The 11,688-nt window shown below is 36.0% G+C and overlaps 1 protein-coding gene across 2 annotated transcripts; it reads left to right on the top strand.

Moving 5' to 3' along the window:
* The first annotated feature begins 5,372 nt into the window (after positions 1–5,372).
* On the top strand, positions 5,373–8,640 carry LOC131148792 (ethylene-responsive transcription factor ERF053-like). Of its 2 annotated transcripts, XM_058098716.1 has the most exons (2): positions 5,462–7,280; positions 8,277–8,640. In XM_058098716.1, exons 1-2 carry the CDS (start codon positions 5,942–5,944, stop codon positions 8,291–8,293), a joined length of 1,356 nt encoding a protein of 451 aa, XP_057954699.1. In that variant the 5' UTR covers positions 5,462–5,941; the 3' UTR covers positions 8,294–8,640. The 2 variants fall into 2 exon arrangements, with proteins under 2 accessions (XP_057954698.1, XP_057954699.1); XM_058098715.1 differs by lacking the exon at positions 8,277–8,640 and having other exon boundaries at positions 5,373–8,233.
* The last annotated feature ends 3,048 nt before the right edge of the window (positions 8,641–11,688 follow it).

Here is an 11,688-nt window from a genome sequence, read left to right as displayed (position 1 = left end):
ATACCCAATTCACTCCCCCCCCCCTTTGGGAATACACCATTCCTGTCAAGTTTGAGGTGGAAATTTACCTTTCTCCAAAGTGTTCAGAGTAGTCATCATTTTACTCAGCATGCCTCTAATTTGATTGATGGCTTGAGAATTATGAGTGTTGTTCATACTTTGGCTTGCCATGAATTGCTGAAAGGTGGCAGCCATCTGAGCAACTATATCATCTGGTGACTTCTTTGAAGGTTGAAAAAGGCTGCTAATATTGAGCCACTAGGTACTACTGAAAAGTTCCCTGAGTGGGTGCAACTAGCTGGCTTGATTGCCCTTTGATTATTTCTCTATAAAAAATTCGAGTGATTCCGTCATGATAGAGTGTAAGTATTTGAGATCGGTGGAATCTGAGGTCAATCCACCCAGCTTACATTCTAAGACTGCTCTACACTACTCTCCTGATATATCGGAAAAACATAACAATACATCATTTTATGACTAGTGTCAGCTCACAAAGCACAAATTTTTTGAGCTTTATTCACTGCCTTCACTTTTTCTATCTCTATAGCATCTAATCTTCTAGTGATTGTAGTCAAACATGCCTAAACATCAATGTCATCCTTGAGTTCATATTGCCCTCCACCATGTATTGCTCTTAATGGCTGAATTGCAAATGGCTTTCTGTCAATCCTAGTATTCCACTGTTGAGTATTTTTAACTAAATAATCAAGAAATCCCAGTGCGTATTCAGACTCCTTGTTGAAGAAATCTCTTGAACATATTACATGGACGAACTACTTTGATTCAGGAGTTAAGGTAGTGTAGAAATAATTAACAAGTCGCCACGATTCAAACTCGTGATGAGGACATATGTTAACCAGCGCTTTAAATCTCTCACAGCTTAAATGAAATGTCTCATCAACTCTTTACATGAATTAACTTATCTATTCCTGCAAAGATTGAGTTCTCTGTAATGGAAAAAATTTATGCAGAAATTCTTTTTGCATGTCAGCCCATCTAGCAATAAAGTTAAGCCTAAAAGAATTAAACCACGTCTTAGCCTTGTCTTTCAATGAAAAAGGAAAAAGATGCAATCTAATTGTCTCATTAGTCACAACCATATTCATGAATATAGCACATGCAAGCTCAAAATCAATTAAATTCTTATATGAATTTTCAGACTTCATCTCATTAAATTGAGGTATCATAATAATCATGTCATGCTTAATGTTAAAGTTTTGTGCATTCTCAGGAATTACAATGCAAGATGATTGTGTGGTTCGTGTAAGCTACAAATAATCCTTAAGTGTAACGACCCGAAGCATAATGATATTTAAATAATAAAGAGAGAAGGAAATGGAAATAGTAACAGAAGGAGGCAGCAGACTTCGTTGACAAACACTTTGCGTTCGTCGACGATATTGCATTTTGGATATAATAACCCAAGGAATTTTCTAATGGCCTCATTGACAAACACAGGGGATTCATCGACGAGGGTACGAGAGGGTCTCGTCGACGAGGGCATGTTTCGTCGACGAGAAAATACCGAGAGAAGGTTTGGGCGATTTTGAATTTCATCGACGAAGGGGAGAGTTCGTCGACGAATTTCCTATTAGACTCATCGACGAGATGACATGGCTCGTCGACGAAGGCCACAGTATAAATAGCCCTAAACTTGGTTTAATCGCAGAAATCCAACGAAAAACTTCCCCTCTCTCTCTCTTTCTCTCTCTCTTACGGTCTGTCTTCCATCTCTCTTCGATTTCGGCCCAGTCAGTCGCCGAATCGACGATCTGAGGTCACCATGATGCTCCTGGCGAAGTTCTCTCCAAGTTTACCGAAGTGAATCGTCAGTGGAATCGAGTTGAATTTCTTCCCAGAATCAGGGTAATGTCTTTTAGTTAGTTTTTGACCTTCTGGAAGTTGTAGGAAATGATGGAGACAAAGAATTAATGATATTTTTTTTTCTGACAAACGTTGTTTTTAGGGTGTTGAGTAGGAAGCCCTATAGGTGTTGGACCAGTATATAGTTGGGGCTTTTCAATAGTCAGGTAATGGAAATATGCTATGTTAGGAAACCCTTTTACGATTTTAGTACAAACTATATGTTTTTATCAAATTATTATTCAGATTATATATATATTTACAATTTTTAGAAGCTAATAATATTAATATTTATTTGTGTGGCTTGAGTTGATAACAGAACAGTACTATATTTATAGAATTTTTGAATACCATGTTTATAGTTATTAACAGAAATACCATGATATTTGTATGTTTATAGAATGATGAATTTTTTAGCGTACAATATACTCAGAAATATGCATTTTCAATAATTATAGAATAACACGTTTATCAGTACCATAACGCCCTAATAAACAGATATTCAGATAGTAGTTCAGTTATACAGAAATCAGATTTTCAGTCAGTTTATTTAGAATTTCAGATAAATTCTATGGGGTTATGGTTATTTTAGAAACCATAGTAAAAACAGTATATTACAGATATTAGTTACCTATATAATATCAGACCCTGATGAATCAGACAGCAGAGCACAGTACCGTAGCTACAAATATTCAGTTTAGAGTGCAACAACTTTACTCAGACGATAAGTGGTATGAGGTCGATCATGCCCACGTCGGGATAGGCTCTCCATCTGATATGGATTGAGGGGGGCGATTAGACTATCGGAGTTCAGTTGACTTACCCTGGTCGGCCAGCCAAGATAGGTCCCTCCTTCGAGCCGTACAATCCTATCATGAGGGGTTAAATCATGACATGCAACCATCCAAGAAAATTTCTCAGATATTATGAGTACTATTAAACTTTCAGAAATAGTAGTATTAATATGAAAAGTAATTTCATACAGATTGGCATGTTCAGTTATACAGTTTATTGTTTTATTATACGTTATGTAATATTAGCACTTTCGGATTCAATTATTCATATTATTCTTAAATCAGATTATTTTTACTAAACTATAGTTCAATAGCCACACCCTAGTAATAGCATGTTTTGTCTTACTGAGCATTAGCTCATCTCAGTGTTGAATTATTTTTCAGGTGAACTAGTTAGGCGAGCAGAGTAGGCTCGCAGGTAGAGTTGCTATTGTACTGCCCTTTTTAAGAGTGAGTATTTTTAGGTAGCATGTTTTTGTAAACCCTTAGTATCAGTAAGGGTAGTTTCAGGAGAACAGTGATGATTGTATATTGTGGGTTGGTTTGACACTCCGATATTGTATTATGTGTGGTTTTATTTTATATGATTAACCTTCCGCTGTTTAGGTTAATGATTGAATTTAAAATTACGGGAAAATATTTTATTTTATTAGCAGGTCGTTTCATTAAGTGTCTTAGGAACTTGTTCAGCCATGTTATTAGCAGGAAAAGGATTTTTTAAATCAGTCTCAGAACCAGAATCAAAGCTAGAATCCAACTTAACACTTAAAAAACTACTACTATGATTGTGATGCACACGATACAATCTATATGACTCATCCCTAGACCACAACATCAATCATGAGTACCATAATTATCAAATGCTTCAAACAACTAAGACATGATAGAATGCAAGAAAGAAAAAAAAAAGCCAGGAAACTAAGAACACTAATGATGCAAATAAGCGGTATAAATTCTAAACAAAGAAAAGTAAAGAAAAGAATAACAAAAAAAAAACTAATAATAGGAAAATTCAGTTCAATGTTAAAATACTAGACATAATTAAGCATTTAAGTAAAATTGCAATACTTAATTAACACATTCAAATACCTAATTATGCAACTTTGACGCGTAATCAGTGCATATACAGAATATGTGCATATTTACTAGACTTAAGCATGAGCTCAAAAACAAGTAATTAAGCTTTTATAGGGGTGTAAGTCCAAACTCAAGCCAGCTATCCCGATATTCCTTGGTTTCAAAAATAAACCTTTATTTTGCGCTTTTATATATATGCTTAAGTGTAACATAGGGATGTTTTAAGAGCACCCGCTTACATATGCACACGTCTACGTACAAATTATGTGTTCACGCACAAAATAAATTATACTTCAAGTTGAAAAACATAATTTTATTTGATACAAATGAAAAGATAAGAATGTTTTAATTAGAGGAAGCCCACAAACTTAATCGTCAATTAATACTAGGCAATTTTTTTATCATTAATTTTATCAAGTTAGGCTTTTTCTATCTCTCTCTCTCTCTCTCTCTCTCTCTCTAGGCACTTGGAGGTCTACTAATCCCATGCTTGATTCACAAAATATTTATTCTTAAAAATAAATTAGTTATAATGGGTTATTTAAAATTAATTATATAAAAATTATATTGATATATATCATAAATAAATAATAATGTGAAACTTTTACAAGTCCATAACAAAAAATAGGTAAGGAATAACTATTTCCAATTAAATTTCATTTCCTTTCTAATTGCATGTTAAATGAAATAATACCAAACATACAAAGACTAACTATAACCCTATATTTCTAAATTTTTCACTATTTCATCTTATTATGAAGCATAATTATTTTTCAAACTAAATAAGTCCTAAGTTTGTATTGGAGGGCATAGTATTATAGTATATCTCCCATCACATATTCTTGCCAACCCTGCCAAGGGTTTGAATCCAAGACCTCAAATATAAAGTCACATGCCCAAACTATTAGGTTCAACCTTTTGGGGTGTACTTGTTTTGGTGGCTGGTCACGTCATGTTAAGCACTTTTAGTTTATATTTGGCACAACAAAGGCGGGGATATGAGTAGCCAAGAGAGGAATCATTAGTCTATTTATATGGTATAACCTTCTCATAAGCAAACAGAGACTAAACAATATAAGATTGGATTGCCTCTTGCTCCTTTTTTATTTATTTTCGGCTTTTTATTATAAATATTTTGGTCTTCTGAATTATTAATTTATCCTCTATAAATATTAATATATTTATATGCCAAAATAAATGCACTCATACCCTCTATCTAGATGGGGAGTTTTGTGAGAAAAAGAAAGGGAAAAAATTTTCAAATGAAAAATTCTCTATATTTTAAATATGATCAAGAATAAAATTTTAAAAAATTAATTTCAAATAAAATTAGAAAAAACTAACATTAATTTATCACGTGCTTTATTTTTTCTCATTTTTCTTAATTAGAAAGTAAAAAATAAAATATCTATGTATTATTTGAAGACTTGGGCAACGTAGAACAAGAGTCAAAATTTGTAGAGCCTGGAGTGGAGCCGAGATTTTAATTTTCTCCTCCTGTGATATCCCAAAATTGAAAATTTGTAGAGAGTGGGGATGGAGATGAAGGGGGAGGTTAGAGTGGAAGCAACGGAAATGAAAGAAGGAGCGTGTGGGACCTACCCAAAACGAACCAACCAACCACGAGACTTCTCCAGTCTCCCCCCACTTTCTCTCTCCAAACCCAATTGTATCCCTCAAATCTTTTTCTGCCCTCTTATAAACCCCCTTACTGCCCCCCTCTCCTCGCACACACTAATTTTTGGCTTCTGGTTCTGCTTCAAATTTTCGCTTCCACACCAACACCCGCTTGGATTTACTGTTGTTTGCTTCGCAGCCGCTCGCTCTCTCTGGAAATATCCTTCTGGGTTTTGGGATTTTGGGATGGGCTCTCCGAAGAATCGATGCGTTTCTTCTTCGATTTTGCCTTTCGTTTGTCCAATTAGCTATTGAAATCAAATCCAGACTCCTTCCTTCTTTGTTTTGAACCAAAATCTGATCTGGGTTATTATTTTCTGTCATTTTTTCCTTCAATCGGGATCTTCACACTTTTGCTTCAATTTTCAACCCGCTGTTTCCCCTTTTTGTTTGTTTTGTTTTTTGTTTTCTTGTTTTTTTTTTTTTAACTCCGGCGATCCATCTCAGAGTCTCTACATCCCTTGTAAATACTCCACTCTGGGGTTTCTCCGTTTTCGGATTGAGAGAGCGGGCGGCGGGATTTCGACCTCATGTATGAATCCATGGCTGCAGCAAAGAACAGTGGCAAATCAAAGAAGGGTGTTGATGAAACTCAGAAGATGAACCAGATGGAGTGGGAGATGGAGAGGGGCAAGGATCTTCATTTGACCTGTGAGGGGCGACAATGGAAGCCAGTTTTTGATGAAGCTTCCTTGTCAAACAGACCCCTCAAGAAGATCCGAAGCCCTGAACGTCAAGACCCATCACAATTCTCTGCTTCTTTATCTCATCAAACGCCTTCTTTCTCTATCCCCTCTGTTCCTCACAGCCCTGCTTCTACCATTAATGTTCCCCCTCCATCTTCATCTATGTCATCTTCAAGGCATATATTCCCTTTTGCTTTTGACGGGTCCCAACCACTAGAAATGCCTCCCCAATTCACAACATCTCCCCTGCCTCTGTTCCAGCCACCGTTGCAGCCGGCACAGAACCAGCAGCCACAGCAACAAATGATTTCTTTTGCTCCTGGTCACCACTACAGCGTTGGTTACCCACCGTATTCCGGAGGCGAGCCAGCTACGTCGCAGCAACAGCAGCAGCTTCTCCAGTATTGGAGTGATGCGCTGAACCTCAGTCCTAGAGGAAGGATGATGATGATGAACAGGCTGGGACCTGATGGTAGACCCATGTTTAGGCCTCTGGCATCCCCTGTGAGCTCGACCAAGCTTTACAGAGGAGTCAGGCAACGGCATTGGGGAAAATGGGTTGCTGAGATTCGCCTTCCTCGGAACAGGACTCGCCTCTGGCTTGGCACGTTTGACACTGCCGAGGATGCTGCTTTGGCTTACGATCGCGAGGCGTTCAAGTTGCGAGGTGAAAATGCTCGACTCAATTTCCCTGAGCTTTTCCTCAATAAAGACGGAGCTCCCAGCTCCACTACTTCTCCTGCCAGTACCATCGAAAATTCCATGGCAGCCCAATACTCGAGGCAGCCTCATGATGCTGTGGAAGGCCTTAATGTGCAGGCATCGAATGCAGAACCCGTCCCTCCGCCGCCTCCACCGCCGCCCCCTCTTCAAGTAGAACATCCTGATGATGACTCGGGAATGGGGTCGAGTGAGAATACAGTAGCTAGTGACGATGTTCAGACAATTGCTGCTGGTTCAGGAGCAGGAGAAGGCAATTCGGGTACAGCGTCGGAACTGGCCTGGCGAGAAATGGCAGAGGCTTGGGTGAATGCAATTCCGGCCGGTTGGGGTCCTGGGAGTCCTGTTTGGGATGATTTGGATACCGCCAACAATCTTCTGCTGCCATCGAATCTTCCTTTCGGCAATGTCCATCAGCAGGAATTCAACGATTTCGATTTCCAGAAGCGAGATGAGAACTTGGGTATTGCTTCTTCCTCCACTTCATGTCCTATGAAGCCTTTCTTCTGGAAGGATCAGGAGTGAAAGGTCACCCACAAGATTCACCTCCGCCACTGGTGTAGCGTAGTTGCCCCTTTTCACCCTCTCTCTCTCTCTCTCTCTCTCTCTCTCTCTCTCTCTCTCTCTCTCTCTCTCTCTCTCTCTCTCTCTCTGTTTTTCTTGCAAATGCACACACACACGCAACCTAGGTCGTCGAAGAGGTTTCAACAAATCCCTCATTTTTTTTTTTTTTTTTTTAACGGGTTGCAGATATTCAGAAAAAACAGCCCGTGATTTCCAAACCCTTTCACTTTCCTCTACTTCTTTGCCAAGGAAAATTTCATCCTTTGACCCTTTTTTATCTTACCTTTACTTCTCCCGAAACCCTGTTCACTGGTTGCAGATTTTTCAAAAAACAACCTGTGATTTCTTTGGAGCTTTTACATCAGAGCTTCAAAAATCCACTTTGGCTTTGGTCCCCTTTCATATTCTGTCCGAATATCTTCCTTGGGTCCTCATCTCATCTGCTGGCACAAGGCTGCATATTTTTCTGGCCTCGCAGCAGTGGGAAATTCAGTTCCATACCTACACATGCCTGGTAGACCAATAGTATCTCGCATTTGCGGTACGTAGGTAGTAGCAGAAGCTGCTAAAGTATTTGTGTCTAATTTATGCTGTGTCTTTTGCTGTTGATGTTGTTTGGAAATGTCTTATTTAGCAAGTTGTAGTTGAATTTGATTTTGGTGCGGGACCAGGAGAGAGGGGGACAGTTTTGTGATCTCCTTCTCCATCGGGTCCGTCCATCGCGAGCCCTGTTTTTGATCTGCGAGGATGGAAGCCATTTGTAATCGCGTGCATTCAGATATTTTGTATGGTCATGTCATGTGATACTACTAATGGTAATAGTAATACTGCAGTCTTCCCATAGTTACCCCATGTGCTGAATTGTCTATTTTTGGTTTTGTTCTGTTTTCTTCAGAGATCTTTTTCATATGATTATTTCCGGTGGCTTTCCGACATGTTAACATCCACCAAACTTGGTGTCATTCCGTAGATATTGGTGTGGCAAACATGGCTATTTGAAAGCGCTAGAAGCATATGCCTTGGTGTACAAATATTCGGTTTAAAGTTTTGAAACCCAATTGCTTCGCTTCCTATCGGTTTTGGCCAAGATCGAAGCGAAGCAAACCGAACCAAAACGCGAATGTTTTTTGGAGTGGGGGAAAAGGACTTTGTTGGTTGTTTGCAGCAATAGCAATATGACTGAGAAAAAATCTTCAGCCAGCCAAATGTTATGCGATATTTTGACCAGATCCAAACTCATCAGGAGACAATTAAAAAAATTGGGTTTTTAATATTTAATCTATTTGTAAAAGAAATTAAAAATGATTCGACGGCTTAGTGTTGCATACGACGCCAGATCAATTTTTTATTCATCTTTCTTCGGCACACTTGATTTTTTTTTTTTTTTCTAATTATGAAAATCCCAATCCACCATGTCAAATTTCTGATTTTGGAGATCCAAATCTCACTTAATTTAATTTAAGAATGTTTACACCCAAATTTACATTTTTTTTAATTTCTTTGAAAATTCTTTTAAAAGTTCATATTTTAATTGATACTATTTGCATCCTGTGCTCTACTACATTTTGATTGCAAGATTTATATATATATAAGCGCACACAATTATAAATGAGTTTCTTTGAAAAAAATATTTATTAAATTATTTATACATCCATAATTTATAAAAAATTGTAAGTGCAGGATAAATTATAAATTGAGGGTATTATTGATGATTACTTTTCTTGTTAACAATAGAGATTTGAATTTTAAAATTTTTGCGAATATTAATTTTAAAAAATTAAATAAAAATTCAATTTTTATAAATTTTAAAATCGAAATTATTTTAAACACTTGAAACATACACATACAAAAATCATTTTGGGCTTTGAATCTCTAAATTTTTTTCTTTTGAACTTAGGGTAATTGTTATGGTGACGTCTACAGGTGCTATTTGTGTTATAGTGCAATATAGAGGTCAACAACATTTTTTTCCTAATGCCATCTTGAGATCAGTGGGCTTTCTTTAACATGCTTAGTTTGTTGGTAAGACACACATAGAAGAGAAATTATTAGGTACATTCGGTATATACACTAAATTTAGTGTGATTTCATTGTGTACGCAAAAGATATCTATAACAATATAATTTAGTTAAAATAAAGACACAGTAAAATTATATTGAATCTAATGCACACACCTGGTATACCTAATAATTTTTTCAATAAATCAAAATTTTAACATATTGTCCCCATCTTTAATGCAAAAAAGTAGTGTTGAAAAATTCATTAAGTTAGGCTAAAATAAACTAATAATTTAATCTTTATCTTAAATTATTAAAAATATAAAATAAAAATAAAAAATATTGTAAATCAATTAACAAAAATTTGATTTTACATATCATTAATATTTATTTTTTTAATTTTTAATCATATTATTACAATTTTTATTTTTAATATTATTTAGTATTAAAAAATATGATACAAAATTAATTATTACAGTTTCTAATTTTTCATATATACAAATAATATGATAAAAAATTAATTACTTTATCATTTTTCTTATTTTTCTTTTTCAAATAAAACTCTTAATTTAAACAGAAATTAATACACTTTATGAAGTAGGTGTGTAAAACTGACAACCAAAAATGTCTCCTAAGTAAAGTTGAGGCTTTTGAAATGTAGACTTAACTTTATCATAAAAGGAGTATATTTCAATTGAGGGAAAAAGTTAGTATAAGCATTAAATTCAGATGGACCACCTGATACAAAAGGGGGAAATCTGGTTCATTTTAATAAAAATTTGGTAAGCCAACAAGTCTTGAAATCTTACACCCCGATAAAATTTGTTTATTAATATACCCTCATTTTTTATGGAGGAATATCGTGGTCACAAGATAAAATAAAAGGGAGAGTACAGAAAAACCCTCCCAAAAAAAACCAACACTAACAACTAACCAAATTAGGAAAAACAAAATTAAACATAACTAACAACGAAGAAATAAAGAAGATAAAAATATAAACACAGCCAAACATAAAACAAAATACACCAAATAAAACTTTAGAATTGAACTAACGACGAACGGAAACAATACCCCACATATCCATTTGAATAATTCCTTTCAGATAACGTATTAGAAGGTGTTGTTTTTCATAGATTACATTATTTCCCTTTTCTCCTTCTTTAGTAAGAAAATCAGCCGCACTATTGTCTTCCTTATATTGATGTATCACCATGACGTTCATTCCTTCTATCTCCACCACGAGCTCCTCCCAAAATTCTCAAAGATACCACAACGTACATTTATCTTTTCGAAACCAATCAACTACAATTAGTAAGTCACTTTCAATAATCACATTAAAATAATGCAGACGTTTACACAAACGAATTCTTTCCCTGATTGCTTTTAATTCCGCACTATTATTCGTATCATTACCAAAATAACTTGAAAAAGCCACTTTTACCATGCCATGGCAATCTCAAATAATTCCTCCACCTCTTGAAGTACCCGGATTGCCCCTATAACTCCAATCACAATTAAGTTTTATCCAACCTATTGGAAGTTTAACTCACGAAATAATTTTTCCAAATCTATCGCAAACTCCTTGATGCTTAATTTGAAACTCATTCAAAATCTTAATATTTGACTTCTTCAATTTTTAAAAAGAATTGGTATTCTCAGCAATAAAACTAACCCAGAATCGAACATTTTTCCACATCTGATCTGCACTTTGATAAACTCCTTCCATTCTCGCTTTACATCTTCGGTTCCAAAGGCACCACGTAATCAAACACGAAATCGGCCCGATTAAAATATCTTTAATAGACGATTTTTTAGCATAGTGGAACCAATTTGCCATTTTATTTTTCCAAGGAATGGATCATTGGAAAGGAATTCCCAACGCCACACTAGCCCGACGCCAAACCTCTGAAGCCACCTTACCTAAAGAAAGAATATGATCAATGTTTTCCTGACTTCTCTTAATGTAGTAATCACAAGCCGAAGTCATCGAAATTCTTTTGGCCTGATTCCTATCAATTACAGCCAACCATCTAAACCAGACTCTCCATAAACACATTGAGATTTTTCTAGGCAATAAAGAATGTCAAAACTAATCATTCCACACAAAATTATCACTTCTGCTCCTCACTACCTCCCAAGCCGTTTTTGTAGAAAAAATACCGTCAGGGGCAGACTTCCAGACAAAAATGTCCTATCCATTTTTACCCCCTGGCACCTGGTGCAAAATTTCCTTCGTTTTATTGGCACCAACCAATTCCAGTACTAAATCAGAGTTCCAATTATTATTCAGCCAGCAATCCTTAATACACA

This window comes from Malania oleifera, chromosome 2 (assembly GCF_029873635.1).
Source record: "Malania oleifera isolate guangnan ecotype guangnan chromosome 2, ASM2987363v1, whole genome shotgun sequence".
Taxonomy (NCBI): Eukaryota; Viridiplantae; Streptophyta; class Magnoliopsida; order Santalales; family Ximeniaceae; genus Malania; species Malania oleifera.
The sequence above is the reverse complement of the archived record's forward strand: the minus strand, read 5'-3'. Positions and strand labels throughout refer to the sequence as shown.

Coding starts and splice junctions, on each gene's coding strand:
- LOC131148792 (XM_058098715.1), top strand. CDS start 5,942: ATGTATGAATCCATGGCTGCAGCAAAGAACAGTGGCAAATCAAAGAAG.